At 37.8% G+C, this 20,456-nt stretch overlaps 1 protein-coding gene across 1 annotated transcript; it reads left to right on the forward strand.

Moving 5' to 3' along the window:
• The first annotated feature begins 2,054 nt into the window (after positions 1-2,054).
• On the forward strand, positions 2,055-20,156 carry LOC140165084 (arylsulfatase G-like). Its single transcript, XM_072188511.1, has 10 exons — positions 2,055-2,170; positions 5,770-6,105; positions 6,874-7,109; positions 8,093-8,224; positions 11,038-11,167; positions 13,322-13,530; positions 14,340-14,420; positions 15,270-15,505; positions 16,247-16,340; positions 19,796-20,156. Exons 2-10 carry the CDS (start codon positions 5,837-5,839, stop codon positions 20,065-20,067), a joined length of 1,659 nt encoding a protein of 552 aa, XP_072044612.1. The 5' UTR covers positions 2,055-2,170; positions 5,770-5,836; the 3' UTR covers positions 20,068-20,156.
• The last annotated feature ends 300 nt before the right edge of the window (positions 20,157-20,456 follow it).

The raw sequence follows: 20,456 nt of genomic DNA on the forward strand, positions 1-20,456 counted from the left end.
TGCATCCTTAAACATGATATTAGTTTAAATATTTGAGATTGGCGGTAATGGTAATGAACTTTATGATTATTGATCCTAATCAACGTTGTCCTCGCTACATATAATAGATTTAAACCTCAGCCAAGAGGCTTCACGAAGGACCATAAAAACGGATATTTTGTAGAATTTTGGTTTTATGAATTCAGTCAGTAATACTGTACACTCCAAAACCAAGTGTTAACTCTCAAACTATTTGAGCAACACTTCTTTAACTTTTAACACTCCCGGAGTTAACACTTAACACTCTTTTAACACAAACCGTTATTAAATTCTTAACACTTATGCTACACTATATTTCACACTATGCTAACAGTGTATGTTAACGGAATGTGCTAAAAGATGTTTTAACATCTTTTAAAAGTGTAAGTGTTTCAAAGTTTATAGAATTAAATGTTACTCAAATATTGCTTAGAATTATTAACACTTGTTTTTAGAATATAATTTATAAAAAAACGTACCGTGAATGATGTCAAATCCAATCTCTAGTGTTTACCATTTAACACTTCACACAAACTGTTATTAAATTCTTAACACCTATGTTACACTATATTTCGCATGCACTATGTTAACAGTGTTTAAACGTTAATGTGCTAAAAGGTGTTAAGTGTTTCAAAGTTAAAAGAAATGTTACTCTAATATTGTTTAGATTTATTAACACTTGCTTTAGAGTATATAACATAAAAAAGTACCGTGAATGATGTCAAATCTCTGTAGTGTTTACCATTTAACACTTAACACAAACTGTTATTAAATTCTTAACACCTATGTTACACTATATTTCGTTAACAGTGTTTAAACGTTAATGTGCTAAAAGGTGTTAAGGGGGTACTACACCCCTGCCCAATTTTGTGCCTATTTTTGCATTTTTCTCAAAAATTATAGAGAATTGGTGACAAGTAAGATATGTATATTATAGGGGCAAGGACTACAACTACTGCACTGTAAATTTTATTTCAGCACAGACAACAGTTGTGGAGTTACAGTCAAAAATGAGGGAAAACCAATATTTGATCAATAAATCAATAACTATTTGCCTTGCGTTGCTGAATTTTCAGTGCAGTAGTTGTAGTCCTTGCCCCTATAATATACATATCTTACTTGTCACCAATGCGCTATAATTTTTGAGAAAAATGCAAAAATAAGCAAATAATTGGCTAGGGGTGTAGTACCCCCTTAAGTGTTTCAAAGTTAAAGAAATGTTACTCAAATATTGTTTAGAATTATTAACACTTGTTTTTAGAGTATAATTTACATAAAAACGTACCGTGAATGATGTCAAATGTAGTCCATCAAGTAATATATTCAAATGTCCTTTACTCAGCTAGCCGAGTAGTAACATGTTATTGTATCCGTTTTCAATATGTTTGGTTATATGCTATTACTAATAGCTGCCATAGAATGCTGTCATATTTCATCACAAAGTTTCATAATAATTAAAAAGGATCAAGTTGTCTTGATGATTCAACCGTTAAAAACAAGTTGTCATGGTTACTGCTCATTCTGCTCAAGTTTAAAATCGATGCTTAGTCATGATTGGCACAGAGCCGTATTGCTGGACAATATAAACATGATTAAGTAGTTGTGTTATTCGTCGGGTTGTTTTCGTTCATACTTAGAATTAGTTAAGAGATGAAACACATCGAACTTGTAAAGTTCTTCAAACACATCCTTCCCGTTTCATGTCCTTTAATGTTACACACACCATGATGATGGGCTGGAGTCTATTGTCATTCCGAAGATTTGGTGTTGACACCCCGGTTGACACCAGACATTAGAGAGTCTGTGTAACTTAGTCAAGAGATTCCCGGTCAGTCGGTCAGTCTGATTATAATGTCAGGAAGTCCTAAAACGTTACACTGTTAGTAGTATATCAGCTCGTATCTCTAAGTTTCCTGTTGTGTCCATTCTCTACATGCTAAAACACACCAATTGTTTGTTCCTCTTTCTGCAGGTCATCAAAACAGGGTAGGCCTATAAAGTACATTGTGTAGGCCTGCATAATATGGTCGGACATCTCAGTTTTAGGCACTTCCTATTCGGTTCCTATTTTGGTCATCAAGCCTAGAAGCATATCACGACGGAATCACACGGACGCATCTCGTCAGATATGATAAGATTGTCTCTTGCAATGGTAAGTAGATTTGTGATATCATAAATGCAACATTCACTGACAACATGAACACCCATATGTAGAGACTGACATAATGCTGCTTCTATCTGGCATGTGAGTAGTTCTTCCAGCAGTGACTCCACACGGCCATCGTGCACCACCAATAAGAAACTAGCAAAAATGTTACACCAGAGTAAATGCACTTTATCCACTACTACTATGTAGCCAATAACCTCATACCTAAAGGCATAGCTAATGACCCCTATTAAAACAAGTAAGGCTCAAATTTAGACCTCAGGTTGTGGAACATGAGTTTTTGTACCCAACATAACCAAAGGTCATTCTTTGAGTGTAGAATCATATTGGGGTTAAGGAACTGTGTCCTAGAGATTGTCATGACATAGTGTGACACGGATAAACCACTGCATGTGTCGTATTTGAATAGTATTTGCACCACAACAGTACTTGGAGGAACACTATTCAAATACTTATCTCACAAAACTTTACTCACAAAATGAAACGTCTCAAGTACATACACAAGACACCTCAGGATTCCAATAAATGCTGATTTTGTTTGAGTTCTGATCGCACTATTAGCATACGGGGGTTTAGAGCATCAGCAATAGCTGCCCCATAGAAATTTTGATAATTTCTGCACTATATAGTGTAGGCCATACCAGGGTGAATATACATCTATATACACCTGGCCGCTTTTCAGGGTCTATGCCTCAATATAGCAAGTTTTCCACACATAATTCTATATAGTAGACCTCTGTCATGTCTATGGTTTGCCATCAACTCTTATGGGCGTAGACCACCAAATAACTTCTCCATTGAAAAGCACGTAAAATCACCTTTTTTAAGCGGCGTTTTCTACGTGGCGTGACAATATCCCTGTATTAATTAAGGACTGAAATTTCATTTAAGCTTCAATTTTGGTGAACTTTATAGATTCAGTTTTTTATTTAAAAATGTTGAAAAGCGACGCCGCTATTTCAACGCCAAAACTAGCATTAAAACTTGTTCCGTTAGCAGTAATTCGGACAGGGCCTACTTTTCTTGTGAAATCGATTTGTATAATTTCATATCTATTTTAGTCATTAATAGGTTAGCATCTTTCATTTAAATCAGAACATACCAACCTCACGAAGAACATGGTCCCTTAGGACACCACATTGTCTCCAGTAGCCATATACTTTTAACCGGAACTCATCATCATTGCACAGTGATTTGGTGTAATGCGCCCTTGAACTTCATTCAAAAAGCATAGACCCTATATGAAAGTTTCACCGTCCTGGAGTATGAGTTTTTGTACTCATCACACTCAAAGGTCATTCTATGTAGCCTAAGTGGGTTAAAGAACTGTGTACTGATGGAGGAGCATGCTGGGTACCATATGCATATAGAACTGCCACAGCAGAATACGCCAAAATGAAAAGTTTTATAAAGTGTTTCTAGAATAAAACAAAATAACACATAATTCAATGCACAGGCTCAGCAGAGAAGATGAAAATTTGATTTTAGGGAAATATGGCTTGGCGAATTATTTATGTATTGGTAGGGGCGGTTTATAATTATCCACATTTCGTCAGTATGGATAAGCAGATATGCGGATTAATGGAGTGCGGAGAAAAAGAGCAATGGCACATGCAACTGGCTGGCCGGGCACAAGGAACAATTTCTTTTTTCATATAAAACGGGTGTTCGAAAAACTAAGACCAACATGGGATCTAAAACCTCATACCAAATGATAATTTTACAAATGAGTCTTTTTTATAATTCACTGTGGAATATATTCATGAAAATATCTGAATCATATCATGATATATAGTCCAAAGTTCAAATCATTCGAGGGAACACTGGCCATGAACCACTTCACACTGAGCTAGATGCTCTGATTTAGGCCTACATGTTGACAAATCTTGAGTTGAGAAAGTAAAGAGCTTTAGGTGATTGGTAATAAGTATGTACAATCATTATTCAAGTATCCGTTGTCATGGGCGCATCGATATAGGATTAGGGAAGCGGTATTGACAGATAGTGTTGCGCAAACACATCCAATGACACCCTGAGTAAATAGTAATTATTTAGTACACGAACATCCAACAAATCTATGGTTGGTATCTTTAGGCAAAAATCTCAAGTATTTCGGCTATTGTTAGACATCATTGGATTAAAATAATATAGTTAAACTAAACAGTTATATAATGAAAATATATATGATTATGACTATTTGCACATTACTCATGTTTATAATAGATGCCCCGGAGACATTGGATGACATGCCCATGAATTTATAATGTGAATATATTCACTCGGGCACTTTGGAAGTTTGGAGGTGACGCGTATGTAGGGCTGTTAGGCCCCCTTTTTCAGCATCGCTGTAACCCAAAGACTCCATATTATTTTTTCGAATACATGATATGTCACCCAACATCCCAAAGACCCCTTACTTTTTCATTCCACCTGTCGCCTAATTTGAACAGCAACTTTCATTTTTATGACTGATTTTGTTACTTATTTTGAAATAACAAAGCCATTTAACACCATTTAGGCTACAGCCCCGGGCTACAGCAAGGAATTCGAGGCTTCTTTTGGCCCTGTCACCCAAAGATTCCATTTAAAAAAGCCATATTCTCACCCAATGTCCAAAATTGTTCCAAACGGTCCGCCTCTCACTCAATGACCCCATGATTTTGTACATTTTGCTTCTTTTTTTTTTTTTGTGACATTTTTTTATATTTTGCTCTCACTGAATGCCCTAAATGTCAGCCCTACACCTATATCATTTTATTGGAGTGAGCTCTCCCCAGGGGGTATTCAGGGTGTGATAATGGTGCTTGATCAGCAGCACGGCCAGGCCAAGTAGGGGCGAATCTAGAGTTTTAGTGTATATGTGTCGGGGCTCTTGTCCATTCTGGGGAGCAAGAGGCTCTTGTTGCAAAATTTTGGTCAAAATCGCCTTATATGTTTTTGTTTTTCATTGTCGTTGTTTGTTGTTTTGACGTGTTTTTACAGGAGAGGGTGATCTGTCCTTGGTCTCAAATTACTCTTGTGGTGAACTTAAGGAATATGCCTAAAATATAACAGAAATTATGGTATCAGCACACGATCACCACAATGCTGCAAGACAATGCAATAACAAATTAGCAAGCAAAATATTCAGGAGACTCTCAAACCAGGTCTATAAAAGCCTTGAAAGCATGTTCAGCTACAAGGAAAAAAGAAAGAAGCACAGATAAAGAACAGCATTAACAGGCCCGTACGCAGGGGGGGTGCGGGGTCCCCCTATAGAATTTGCGAGCGGGAGCAAAAAAAGCAGGTTTTTTACGCTTTTTTTGTACAAAAAGGTCCAAATTTTGGGAAGAAATTCCACTTTTCACAAAAGCACCCATCCCCTTGAAATAAAAATCCACTTTTTCAAAATCAGCACCCCCCAAATGAAATCATGCGTACGGGCCTAAGCATGAACAAGGGAAAGAAGGTCACATCCAACAAATCACGTGAACAGTTTTACTGACAGCATTAATGAGTTAGCATGGTCAAGAGAGGGGAAATTCTTGGTCCAATCTCAATAGGCTAATGATCAAAGTAATTTGAATTCTTTTTATTTCATTTAGAACGTTTCGACTCTTTAGATGAAGACGGACCTGCACTAACACGGCACCAGCTAACCACGCCATCAATATGACAAATACTCGTGGGTCTTGCACTTGCAGGACCCTCATCTTATTTGCAGCACTGTCAGCTATCTTTAACAGCGCCATCAGTTGTCAACCATTTATATCGAGTATCTTCGGATGTGATTCGTCAAAAGTTACCAATGACGTCAGACCTAATTTTATTATCATTTTAGCAGACGATATGGGATGGGGTGATTTAGGCGCCAATTGGAATCCCGATGGTATGGTGTCAGATACACCTTACATGGATAAGATAGCAGCAGACGGCATCAGGTATAGGTTTACTTCAAACATATCTGAATTGTACATTTTCATGACCATGTTTTGAATCACTAAAAATGCAGTAAATTGAGTACAAACTAGTATTGGTTCAGTGGTTCTTGAGATAGCTATTGATATTTTGATAACATATCTTAAAACTTGGATATTCCACGTTGAAGGCGAAATGGACTCTTAGAGATCCGTCGATCAACTGGAATAGCCCATTTGCAAGACACTATTGTCAATGAAACAGATTTGTAGGCCTACGCTAAGAAATTGGAGACATTACAAAAAAAAATATAAAAAAATAACCACAATGATTTATAATAGTGTGCTAGGCACAGGCATAAACGCACAAGCCTCGGCACACTTCAAGTATTCAATGACCACTGTGGCCCATGACACACCATATAAAACCATTAAGCAACAATCGGGGGTTTTGCAGGTAAGAAGTGCACACCCTATACATACCACAATAAACTATCACAGCCAGGTTCAGCTTCCCGTGTTCTCGTAGGGGTAACTGAGACAAACAAGCAGTTAGTTCCTTGTGTAGAGACTGCACCGGGGCACGAACCCGCATTGTAAGATAAAATAAATGATAATGTCGGAGCACGAACCCGCATCTTAAGATAAAATAGATGATATTCAATGTCGGGGCACGAATCCGCATCTTAAGATTTATAAATGATACGGTATTCAATGTCGGGGCACGAACCCGCATTTTAAGATAAAAATAGACGTAGATGATATTCAATTCTTATTCGATTTAAATCACAGGTTTACAGACTTTCATTCCGGTGCTTCCGTGTGTTCCCCGTCTCGTGCGGCTCTTTTAACGGGTCGACTAGGGAAGCGAACCGGGGTCATTCATAATTTCGGCAAAGGAGCCGAAGGAGGATTACCATTGAATGAAACTACTTTCGCGGAAACATTTAGGGCGGCAGGATATAAGACTGGAATGGTAGGAAAGTGGCATCTTGGGACAAAAGGATTATATCACCCGTACAATAGAGGTATATAAGCTGGGCTCTTCCAGATAATAGATCTATAGAGGAGTTCTCTGGACTTTTTGTCCAGTCGTGATGGTGATTGTTGGAAATCCAGACTTTTAAAGTGTCCAAAGTGGAGAAAAATCCAGCAAACAAACAAACCTATATTATTTTATGCATTGAACTGAGATGATGGGTGTACTAGGGTGTGAAATATTTTGTCATAAGATTATTATTATTATAAATATTATTCTGTGGTATTCCAAGAAATGGCAAAACTGCATCATTTACTTCGTTCTTTTCTTGATACAACCAAACTTCATATTCCATATACAAATCGCTGCCTAGGGGATCAGGCTTTCCATGTTGCTGGCCCACGGATATGGAATACTCTTCCACAGCATATCCGTGAGGCCCCCACCCTTAACCGGTTCAAAGAACTCCTCAAATCACATTTATTTCCTGTTGCTTAATATTGTTTTTGTTTATATTCCATTTGCATGTTTTTGTAGCGTAAGTTTATTGTAGCGTAAAATCTCTTGTAATGCGCTTTGGTATTTCATGATAAAGCGCAATATAAATCTTATATGTATATGGGTTGAATCTTGTATTTTATAGGCAAGTGTATAGTTTTTATACATTAAATGTTAGTTTCTCTAGATTAAAATTGAGCTAATTTGAATTAGATTACCATTTTTAAATCTAAATTTAAATCCCTTAGATTGAATTTTTAAAGATTATTCTTGGGTTAGTGACTATTTTAATCCAAGATTAATCCATGCTAAAAAGTCAATATTATGGATTTGAATTTTAATCATTAGATTTTAAACAAATGGTAATCTAATTCAGATTAGTTCAATTTTAATCTATAAAAGTATTAGATTAATAATTTTAATCTAAACTTGGATTTATCCTTTATCGCAATCTAATAGATTAAACTTTTTAGGGATTTAGAGAATAGTAACATGAATGAAAGTAACATATTATCTTATTTCTTATTTCTTTAGGTTTTGATTTTTACTTTGGCCTTCCATACAGCAACGATATGGGTTGTATGGATGACCCAGGGGGCAACTTACCTGCTTGTCCCGCATGTCCAAAGGACAATAGCACACTGCTAGATGAGGCTGTTTTCAAAGGTAAGCTCGTGTTTTGGATCCTTATAATTGTAATTATTGTAATTTGTATTACCGTATATTCTTTTACAACATTGTTTGCTTTCTATATATTATTATATATGTTTTGACCATATCTTTTTGTAAGATGAATGTCAATCAAATCTGATTCTGATTCTGATTCTATAATAACATAACCATGCACGTCGTCTTTGCTCGATTTCTTTAGTTTCAACTCTTCATGTTTTTGTAAATGTAGGCAATTTATTTTCATAGATTTCGTTTTTTCTGTTGTGATTCTTTATTTGGGGAAATAGGCTCCAATAAAATCAAATAAAACACCCAAAATTCGCTATTTAAGCGGGCTTTCAGAATATTGGGGGTTTCTGAATGGTGCGCCTTCTGATAAAAAACATCATTAAATAAATAAATGTTTCACAAGTCTTGCGTCCTCACCAGTTATCATATATCATAAATTATTTGAATATTCGTGGTGTCGCTGTATAGTTTATACTGTAGATCTCATTCGTTTTCGCCCATTGTCACGTGTCATGTGAATTTATTTTATTTTCAACTTAAAAGCGTAGGCTAATCGTAGCATATTACATGTATTGTGAGCTAGCTGTTCCAGTTGAAATCCATACACCCCTTATGGAAGACATGACCTTAATTTTGACACATTTGGATGTATTTAGGCCATATATAGGGAAGAATTCAAGGGAAACCAAATCTTAATACTTAGTAATGTCATGCTGTATCAATAGCAGGGGCAAGAGGCAGAGGACCCATTTGACAAAAAAAGTGAAAGAGAAGGTCGGGAATAGAAAAGGAAAAAGGAGCCAGTTTCCCAACAAAATTCACCCCGATTTGGGGCTAAAATAGTGTAGTCCTAAAATACACTGCAAAAATCGTGTTTAGAAATTCAACACTTTTCTTGCCCCCACGTTTCTATAAACATGTTTGATTCCTAAACACCATTATTTCAAGACATCATGTGTTAAATTCCTAAACACAAGGTCAAGGCATCAAATTCCTAAACATGTGTAGATTTTGGCCCCTTTTCTAGGCCAATTTTATATAATGGGTTTTTTTTTTCAAATATTTCGCAAAAACTGCAGCCTAAATTATGTTAAATTGGATCAAAAATATGGGCCTCATTAAAAATTGGAAAAAAAAATGGATCCAATTTTCTTTGGAGAAAATGGTATAAATATATGGGTCCGATTCTTGGAGGCTCAAAACTGCCACATTTAAAATTCGCCGTAACTAATTTGACTAATTTCCTTAATGCATTTTACTATACATAATTCGAACAAATTGCATTCTACTAAATGTGGCGGTTACCATGACAGCCACCCAATAATCAATATGATGCATTATCATGATTATCATGATCAATTTATCAAATTACTCTATATCCATGCAACCATGGTGTACTCAATTATAATCATATAGATAATAAAAATTCCTTTAAAAAAGGAATGGGGCGCCCAATGTGAGCTTGGACGTGATATGGTGAATTCCATGGCGTGTAGATTTGGTATTTTAATGATTTTTCTAGGGAAGAGTAGAAGATGATCAAATGCAAGAGAAATGTGTTTGATTGGGGAAGGTGTTCTGACAATCCAAATATAAACTTAGTCCACCTCAAATGACCTGTAACAATTTGTGATTGACATTACTTAATTCACCTCGGATGACTTTGATCTGACATTCAACATTTTCGCGCTTACACCAATCATATCCATAACAATTTAACTCTTACAACTTCCTGTCAACTCTCTAATTTAAAACTCTAAATTTCTCTCTGTTTGTCTTTTCTGTCTTGTACCATTTAGTACACTACAGTTTGTTACAATTATTAAGATAAACAAACATTGCTGGGTAGATAACAGGATTTAGTTATTTACTTAATTCATGGAGGTATAGTAGCTAGTACTATACCTCCATGATCCAATCATGGCATTAACGTCAATTTTGGTCTTCTGTGTTTTAAAATACAACAATGTAGAACATGTATAATTAGTATGCCGTGTTGTTTGCATACAGTTTGCCGCCCAATTTGGCAATAACCGCTATATAGATTCTATGGTAATAGTAAAAGCATCATTACCTGATATAGGAGCACTTAAAGGGCTGTGCAATAATTTATGTAAAAGTTATACCGGTATACATTGCATTTGTATAGATGTTATGTATACGAATGCAAAAATATGTATGTAGGCCTATAAAATCTCATGTCCGTTGTATGGTCACCAGGTAGGGTCAAAGGTCATAATGATGTAAAATGCTAAAAATGATTCAATCGGGCTATAATACATTTCAAACTCTTCCTTTTATCATAAAAAACAAGAATGTCAACTGTCATATTTCTGTAGGATGCATAGGTCAGGGAAAGGCGTCAAATACCGTAAAACCTCGTCTACAAGCATATAGAGTGCTTCTGATAAAAGCGAAATTTTTCAGGCGCCATTATGGAGTTTGGGCAAATAAATTACAGATCCAAGCAAATACAAACAAGTATTAATAATTATTGTAAGACCAATTTATTGTATTGTTTCGTATTAATTAAGCTTTCATCAACAACACTTTATACGGTATGCTTGTAGACGAGGTTTTACGGTAGATTAAGGTTAATGAATTTAAGAAAGACCCTTTTGACAGTTCTCAGCTCCAAATGACCCCGTTTTACGATATGCATACGCCGTCAGCTCCCAAAGACCCACCATCTCAGAATTCTGGAGGAGCATACCCACCAAAAATTTGATAATGTGCCCCTTTGTTCCGTTGTTCGTCTATTTATTGGTTTGTTTTAATCATGAACTTTGTCATTTTAGCGCCAAGTGGATGCGATATGAAGCTTGCCGTTCCTCTCTACAATAATACATCCGTCATAGAGCAACCTGTCAACCAAACTACGCTGACAGCACGTTATACAGACAGAGCTACCGCATTCATTAAACAAAGGTGAATGGAAATAATTATGGGGTGCATAGAGTTTACGTTAATCAGTGCAAAATGAGTTCGTCGGTTTAACGTCCTATTTTGGTTGCATATCAAAGTCAGTTCCTATAGACCATTTTAAATGTAAAATCACCCGGCTTACCGTAAGAGACAGACAAAAAATGGGGTGGTGGTGTGTTGTGATGGGGGAGTAAGAAACAGAAAGGGACAACTTCACGCATATCGTCGACGTAACGAAACCAGTTTTGCATCGGTGGCATACCTGTATACGAATCCAAACATGTGCGTTCAAACCGTTCCATAAAGAAATTCACCACGGTCGGCAATACTGGTGATCCCATAGCGCTGTCTATAGAATTCGCCATTAGGCGACGAAAACAAACAAACATGTTCTACGGACGGACAGTCCTTTCAACTAAGGTCGGTCATGCTTGATGCTTGATGTCTTAACTCCTAGAAAGCTTCCACTTGTCCAAGGAGACGGACGAAATCGTGCTGTGCAGATGTGCGGGTGCGAAGAATAGAAGACTAGAAGTGCAAGTAAAAAAAACCAAAACATCCTCATCTTTAAAGCTGATGATGGGTGGTGGTTGGCTGCATTGCTCTCACCGCTGGAAGGGCTGCTGCCTGGAATGCTGCGACTGATGGTGCTATCACTGCTTCCAACGGGAGTCTATTCCAAAGTGGAATGGTGCGGATGAAGAAGGAGAACTTATATGTGTCACGAGAAGCTTGTATTGGATGATAACGGAGGTGATGGCTTGATCTGACTGGTAGTGGGTGAAGCTGAACACAAGGTGGAAAACTGACATTGATGAGGTTGTAGTGGAACTTGAAGAACATGGTGCATTGGTGGAGTATTCGCCGGGTAACTAGTTGATCAAGATCAAGTTGTTGTAGAAGAGGTGAGATACTGGCTTTACGGTCATAGACACCACAGATATAACGCACAGCCTGGCGCTGGACCGCCTCCAGAGAGTAGATGTTTTTTGCAGTGTGTGGACTCCATGCTGCCGCCGCGTACTCCAGCTGGGGACGAACCAGGGTTTGGTATGCTTTCAGCTTGATGTTTTGTGAGCATGGTCCCATGTTTCTTCTGATGATTCCTAGAGTACTGCAGGCCTTTGATCTAATTTTGGCAATATGCTGGTTCCACGTTAAGTCACTGGAGATGGTGACACCGAGGTACTTATGATTAGATGTTCTTTCTATGTCTTGTTGCGCAACGTTGTAATTGAAAAGGCTGGGTTTGGTCTTACGAGTTATGGTGAGAAGTTGGCATTTGGAGGCGTTGAAGCTCATCTGCCAGGTATCTGCCCATTTGAACACTGTATTGAGATCTTGTTGTAATATATCATGATCAGCATCTCCTTTAATTTCTCTATACAAAACGCTGTCATCAGCAAACAGTCTGATGCTAGACTTCACTTCATCTGCTATGTCATTGATGTACACAAGGAAAAGTGTCGGTCCCAATACTGACCCTTGTGGAACGCCTGATTTTACTGGCGACCATGGTGAATGCACACCGTTGACACTAACACACTGCTCCCGGTTATTAAGGAAGGCTTGAATCCACCTCAGTGTATTTCCTCGAATTCCATAGTGATGAAGCTTAAGCGCCAACCTCTGGTGTGGTACTTTGTCGAACGCTTTACTGAAGTCCAACAACAGAACGTCCGTTTGGCTACTCCTATTGAGGCACTCTGACCAATCATGAACTGCTTCAAGCAACTGCGTTTCGCATGATCTTTTCACGAAAGCCGTGCTGATGATCAACGATGACATTATTTGTAGAAAAATGTTTGGAAATGTGCGAAAGGACAATATGCTCCATAATTTTGCAAGCAATACAGGTCAAGCTGACAGGACGATAGTTCTCTGGAGATGATTTAGAACCTTTTTTGTAAATGGATGTAACAAGTGCTTTCCTCCACACCTCGGGTAGTAAACCAGATTGGTAAGATTGACAAAAAATGTCAGGCGTTTTTTTGATGTTGTGTTCAAACACAGTTCCAGTAATCCGCACACTTTACTTAAATAATTTCGAAAATAGGTAAAAATTGCTGTCAAAAGTGGGTTTCCTTTTTTATGAACCGCCTTGTATTTACCATATTTATAACACATTTACTTATCTTATATTGTTCTTTGTTTTAGTGCGGCAGAAAAACAGCCATTCGTTCTTTACGTCGCCTTTGCACACATGCACGTACCGCTTATTTATAATCGCACCAAATTTGGTAACAAATCTCTATCTCGTGGAATGTATGGCGATGTTTTGCGAGAAATGGACTACGCAGTCGCAGATATAGTCTCTGCTGTCCAAGATGTCAGTGTAGACAAAAACACTCTCATATGGTTTTCTTGTAAGTATTCAATATCTCTTCCCACAATGTATTTCTTCCATTTCAATTTTCTGTACTGATTTGCTATCTAGTGCAACATGGGTCGGTAGTGACGCACTGTGACGAAATTTACCTCAACTTCTCAATAAACATAGTGCATCTACATGTATATCTGGCCAAATTTTGTTTATTTCTGGATTATCGACCTAGATGTTTAGCCAGTCTATTCTCAAAATGAAAAGAAAGAGAACCTGTACAAAGATGTAATGGGCTTGACATTTGATGAAACGAAGTGAGGTATCATGTTGTAAAGGATTCTGGGAGGGGTAAGAAATCTTCTCTGATTGTCCTCTTTGAAGCATACAGAGAAGCCGTTATTATCAGCTTCTTGAAAAGATGTTTGGAATAGGCTTTTACGACGGGAGTTCATAACAATAAATTTTAGCGGATTCGCCGTCGGACAAGTTTAGAACTGTCAAGCTTTCATCAGGAGTAGCTCTGACTTCTTCAGGACTAAGAATGAGACATGAGATTTTTCAGAGCCGGCCATGCATCAATAGGCAAGGGGCGGCCTACATGTCTCATTCTTATAGGTACTTTCTCCTGAAGAAGTCAGAGCTACTCCTGACGAAAGCTTGACAGCTCAAAACTGGTCCGAAGGCGAACCCGCTAAAAAAACGTTGTTCTGATCGCTGAGCGATAGCGATTGGTTTTGAGCCAATAAGTTTAGGGCACTTGTTGTTGCGTTGGGAAAAGCGCGCTATACGCTACTTCAGTGGACAAATTCCAATTCCGAATAATGATGGGTTCTATTTTGTGGACTATTTCAGCTGACAATGGTCCGTGGGAGCTGAAGTGTAATTTTGGCGGTAGTATCGGACCTTACGTTGGAGGATGGCAGAAAGAGCAAGGTAATAAATTATGATTCTTCTAAGTCAAACGGTATTTACGCTATTGGCTGTTGCCACATTGAATAGATGTCGGCCACTATCGTCTGGATTCAGGTCGATTTATTAGTCACGTGACTAATGGACCTGACTCAGTCACCTGATCATGTCCGCCGATGGTATCGAACGCAACATCGTGTTAACGAAACATGTAAGTGTATTTCATTTAAATCTTCCAAAGAGTGAGCCTGTTTTTCAAATGGATTGTAAACTCCTCGACAAAAGTTTGGAAAGTTTTTTCAAGCATCTATATCTCAGATTATTTGTGACATGTTCATCGTGTTGCGTATCAATGGATAGCTACTTTATTACCCTTTACAATGACACCACATTTGAAACAATTATCACGTCTTGTGAATGTATAGTGGGGTCTCAAACAGAATGTGCCAAATTGGCCATTATTTTGTGCAGCAAGCTGCAATCCCATAATTATCTTCACAATCTAGGACCTAATGCAATCCTTCAAGATGACAACGCTTGCCCGCACAGAGAGAATGGAATGGCCCTGCCATCAGCCCAGACCTCAACCCGATTGAACACTTGTTGGAAACAATGTAGCTTGGTCGTGCTGTGGGTGCCATCATGTGTCAAATTTCTGAACATTGGTCAGTGATGGTGTTCAATTTCTAAACATCTGACATCCATATTCTAAACATAACGTTTCTAAACACATTCTTGCCTTCACTTTCTAAACACTGTTTTTGATGCAGTGCAACCACATTGACAGACCTGCGACGAATCCTGGTTGAAGACTGGAATGCCACCCACAGCAAGGTGTGGTTAATGTAATAGCCCAATGGTATTATCTTACAGGTGGTGGTGGGAGTTCAGGGAAGCAAACTGTATGGGAAGGAGGTCATCGTGTGCCATCCTTCGCGTATTGGCCAGGAAGAATCAAGCCAGGGCAGGTTGATGATTCCATATTAAGTGCTTTAGATATCTATCCTACGATGGCTTCCATAGCCAATGTTAACATGCCAACATATCGGAAATATGATGGCGTCGACGTCAGCGAGGTGTTATTTTCTGGGAAGAAGATACGGAATAGGGTAAATTGTGTAAAATATTGACAATATTTCGTTAAAATATAATTGTGAATAGTTTTTAGTAGCCTAATGAAATCATCCGCCAAACTCACTATGTATATGTAATTTGCATTACATGGTAAAGGGAGCGATGCAGTCCCGCTACCGCCCTGAGAGGGGGGGCACATCAAAACAAAATTTGGTGGGTATGTTTCCCCGGAATTTTGGGTGGTGGGTCTTTGGGAGCTACGGCGTACCGGTAAAAGGGGGTCTTTTGGAGCTGGAACAGTCAAAATCAAGGGTCTTCCTTGGCTAAAAATCTCCTAAAACAGAGGAATGAGCAATTTTGGGATATTTTAGAGCTGATATTATCAAAATCAAGGTCTTTCGGAGCTCTATTTTGGTCAAATATAGGGGGTCTTTCCGGGGGAACATATCCGTATGGTCATTTGCTGATTATGATGTATTTTGCGATGTCACAAATTGTAACGTATACCCTTACTTTCGTGCCCTGCGGGGCTCTAATATATCGGAACTTCATTGGTTGCAAGACTCTACTTCGAAAGTCAACGGCCTCAGCCCTGCGTGGCGGGCTTTTGGTCTTTTTGTTAACATGGTTATACATGTAGGTGGGCGAGGCTGTACAGCAAGGCTCTACCGAGCCGGGGTTTCTTACAATGACTTTAATAATATCCACACAAAATGTATAACCATTTCATCGAAATAGGATACAAACCATGCAATGATATTTTTTCTTTCATTCAGAGTTTGTTTCATCCTAATAGTGGAGCGTTTGGCTCATATGGTAATTTCGACGGCGTTCGTATTAATGGGACTTACAAGGCAATCTTCGAATCAGGTACTATTTTTAAATAAATGTTGTTGTGTTATAAAGTGTTAAGATGATACGACGATGATAGATTTCGTTATGAATTCGGCCGCATAACAATTCGCCTCTTCAGGGGCGTAACCAGACCTGCCCTTCCGGGGGGGGGGCAAGATTAACAAATTTTCCAACTTCTGATGAAATTTTTTAATATTTATGTGCGAGCGGCTTGCCGCGAAGCGTTAAACGGGTGGGGTCCAGGGGCCCGCCTTATAGGGCTCCTGGTTTTTGGCATATTAGAAGCTAAAAAAATCAGTGTTTCAGAGTACAAATTTCACAATGAAAGTAGTATAGATCTTCTTTCTTCTTTCTTTCCCTTTTCTCTTCTCCCTTCCCCTTTTTTCTTCCCTGATTTGATTTGATTTTATTTTATTTTATTCGGTACTCAGAAATTACAATGTTTACATATAAATAGACAATTAACAATAATATAAGATGTACACATTTTTAAAAACAACACATTAAGGGATCTAGAATGAGCGTTTATTGCGTTTCGACAGTATTTTTTGAGGAACATGAGAACACCCCAGACCTATCGAATTGCATTCTGAACACGAAGCAAGTCCTTCCGACATCAAACAACTTTCATCTTTCTAAAATCACAACACAACACAAACCCTATGACAAATTATAAAAATTTGATATTTTTCAAATTTTGGATATACAACAGTTCTCGAAGCAAACCATACAAATCTAATGATATATTCCCAAAGTGCATGTAGCTGGGAGGAAAAGCCGACGGTCAATTGAAAATTCCGACCCTTCACATTGAAGATATGGATCCCTTTCCCAAAAAGACCTTTTTTTTTTTTTTTTTTTGGTGTTTTGGAAAAAAAATCCATATCTCCAATACGAAAGGTCAAAATTCTCAATTGATCGTCGGCCCCTCATCCCACCTACACACACTTCAAGTATAAATCATCAGATCCGCAAAGTTCACTTCGAGCACTGTTAAATATCAAAAATATCAATTTTTAATGATTTGCCACAAAATGTGTATCAAATTGCGAATTCCAAAAAATCAAAATTACTTGATATCAGAAGGACACCCTTCGCATTCAGAATGCAACTCGATATGTCTGATGTGCTCTAATGTCCCAAAATAAATACTGTCCAAACGTTCATACCCCAGCCCTTAAGATGATAAAACATTATAAAAACATTATAAAACAGCAGAGCACCAAGGATAGCCCAAAAAGCTTTTCAAAAGAAAAGCTTATTTCCATGGGGTCCTTAAACATATGAGGGGAGGGGGAATGCAAAGAACACTGAAGACAAAAAAAATATGAAACGCCAACACAAAATATTGCACATGAAGTGAGACCAGCTCACATTAATTAGCTTGACCAGCAAGGTGTTTTTTGACTAAAATTTTGAAAGTGTTGATTTTATTAACTTGCTTGATTCCCTTTGGCAAAGCGTTCCAATGATGAATAGTGGTGTTGTAGAATATGTGACTAGCTTGACCTTTACAAAGAGGAACAACAAAGTTGTATGGGCTACCCCTGGTACTGTGCCTATGAGCTGCAGATATACGAGTAAAATACAATTTTAAATATTCAGGGCAAGATTATGAAAAATCTTAAAAGCATGATTTAGTTTAAGCTGAATAACCCTATCATTGACTGAAAGCATCCCAACCTTATTCAACTCGTTTTGACCAATGTGGGAACGGGCCCCAAACCCAAAATATATCTGACAGTCTTATTTTGCATGACTTGAAGTTTATTTTTGTAATGTTGAGAAATTGACGAATATCCCTCTTTTTGCTTTTCTTCTTTCCCCTTTCTCTTCTTTTTTTTTTTTTCTTCTTTTTTCTTTTTTTCTCTTTCTCTTCCCTCCTTTTTCTTCCCTCTTTTTCTCTCCTTCCCCCTTCCCAATTTTTTGTTCTTCTTCCCAGTTTTTTGTGTCGCCCCCCCCCCCACTGGTTACGCCACTGCGCCTCTTTGTGAAGTACATGTTATGCCTACGTCGTTATCCTCTTGAAATAGAAGGCAGTGGATCAAACGGGAGAAAGCCAGAGGGTACAGCATATCATTTAACGGTGATAATTTAGCCTGGTGATAAGTGAGCGAAAGGTGGCGGCATACAGGAATTCAACAAAGACAAATTTTCTATCGATATTCGGCATTCTGTCAAACCCATAACCATTAATTTATGATTATGATAATTATGATGATGATTATGATAGTGATGAAGATACAGATGAGGATGGAAGTGAAGATGATTATGACGTCGATGACGACATTGGTCATTTTGATCCATTTTGTTTCAGGTGAAAGTCAAGAATGGGGGTGCTGTTGTGATATTGCTGTGTTATATTAGTATTAAAGGACCGGCCTGTAGACCCCATGACCAATTCATAGAACAAAGGTTTGAAAGACATTTTGGGGTCTTTAATTGATTCTGGATAAATTAAGCTTAAGCTCCTGAAACTTCCGGGCATTCCGGGGAGGGGTCAATCAAGATCACATGGGAGTCAAATTTTCAGAATGCTCCAATTATGTCTAATTATATGTTTTCTTGCATGAGAAATACAAGTAAGCAAATTAAAAAACTATACAAGGAACCGATGACCCGCTTTTGCAACATGGCTGCCAAACAGCATCCCTATATATTGTAATTAGGAGGTCATCGGTTCCTTGTACAGTTTTTTAAGTTGTGTAGTTGTATTTCTCATGCAAGAAAACATGATTAGACACCAAAATCACCAAAATCGGACGTTGTTAACTATGGTCAGAATTCAAAAAGGTTGTTGACTTGAACATTTTTCGTCATAGCGCCCTCTTGAAAGGTCTGACACATGACAAACTATACATTTTTGGAATCCTCGTGACCATACGAGTAATTTGATATACATGTATTACTTGACACAATTAGAGCATTTTGAAAATTTGACCCCAAAATGACTCTCAAAGTTTTGTTCTATGATTTGGTCACGGAGTCTACAGGCTGGTCCTTTACTATATTGTGCTGCGCTGATTGTATAATTAAACAATATCGATGATGATGATGATGATGATGATGATGATGATGATGATGATGATGATGATGATGATGATGATGATGAGTTGGTCACGGAGTGTACAGGCTGGTCCTTTACTATATTGTGCTGTGCTGATTGTACAATATTGATGATGATGATGATGATGATGATGATGATGATGATGATGATGATGATGATGATGATGATGATGATGATGATGATGATGATGATGATGATGATGATGATGATGATGATGATGATGATGATGATGATGATGATGATGATGATGATGACGACGACGACGACGACGACGATGGTGATGATGATGATGATGATGATGATGATGATGATGATGATGATTATGTTGACGACAACGATGAGGAGGAGGAGGAACTGATGATGAAGATGATAATAATGGTGACATTATGATTCATTGTTTCAGGTGGAAGCCCAGAATGTGGCGGTAACACAGGTACTTCAGCAAGCCACAACCCACCATTAATATTCGACATCTTTAATGACATCAGAGAGCTAAGTCCACTTGACAACACCAGTGCAACATACGCAAAAGTGATGTCAACACTAAAAACGGTGCTATCTGATATAGATTTGGACATCAATAAAGACAACACGACGGTAGTGGATTACAATACCAGCTCTGATGATTGGCCTTGTTGTGATTCTAAACATGTTGTTTGTCGATGTCAAAATTGATCCAGCGGTTGGTGTGTATTGTATATTGACAAAACTGTCTTTTATTATTAAAACAATTGATCTACAATGTGAAGAATGTAAAGGAAAAATCTCAAGTGTAAAGTGAATGTTCCATCAGGCGCGTCTACCTTGACATTGACAATAAGGAAGAAATGGACATAATTTTCCAAATGCTTTTTAAGATAATATTTGGCCAATTTTTGGAAATAAGGGCCAAAACATGCATTTTAGGGTGTTTTACTATGCTGTGACAATCAAGCCCAAAGACTTGTACCAAGACTAATTTCAGTTTATGCAGTCTAATTTTTGGAAAAGACATTTTCATTCTGATAACCGATAATTTAATTAAAGAAACACAAAAAATAGTGATTTTTTTCTTTTGTTACCAG

Source organism: Amphiura filiformis, chromosome 11, assembly GCF_039555335.1.
Source record: "Amphiura filiformis chromosome 11, Afil_fr2py, whole genome shotgun sequence".
Lineage (NCBI taxonomy): Eukaryota > Metazoa > Echinodermata > Ophiuroidea > Amphilepidida > Amphiuridae > Amphiura > Amphiura filiformis.

Bases quoted from the DNA above. Each gene is read 5' to 3' on its own strand.
- LOC140165084 (XM_072188511.1), top strand. From the start codon at position 5,837: ATGACAAATACTCGTGGGTCTTGCACTTGCAGGACCCTCATCTTATTT. The intron at 7,110-8,092 runs GTATATAAGCTG...TTATTTCTTTAG, and splicing joins ATATCACCCGTACAATAGAG to GTTTTGATTTTTACTTTGGC. The intron at 13,531-14,339 runs GTAAGTATTCAA...GGACTATTTCAG, and splicing joins CACTCTCATATGGTTTTCTT to CTGACAATGGTCCGTGGGAG.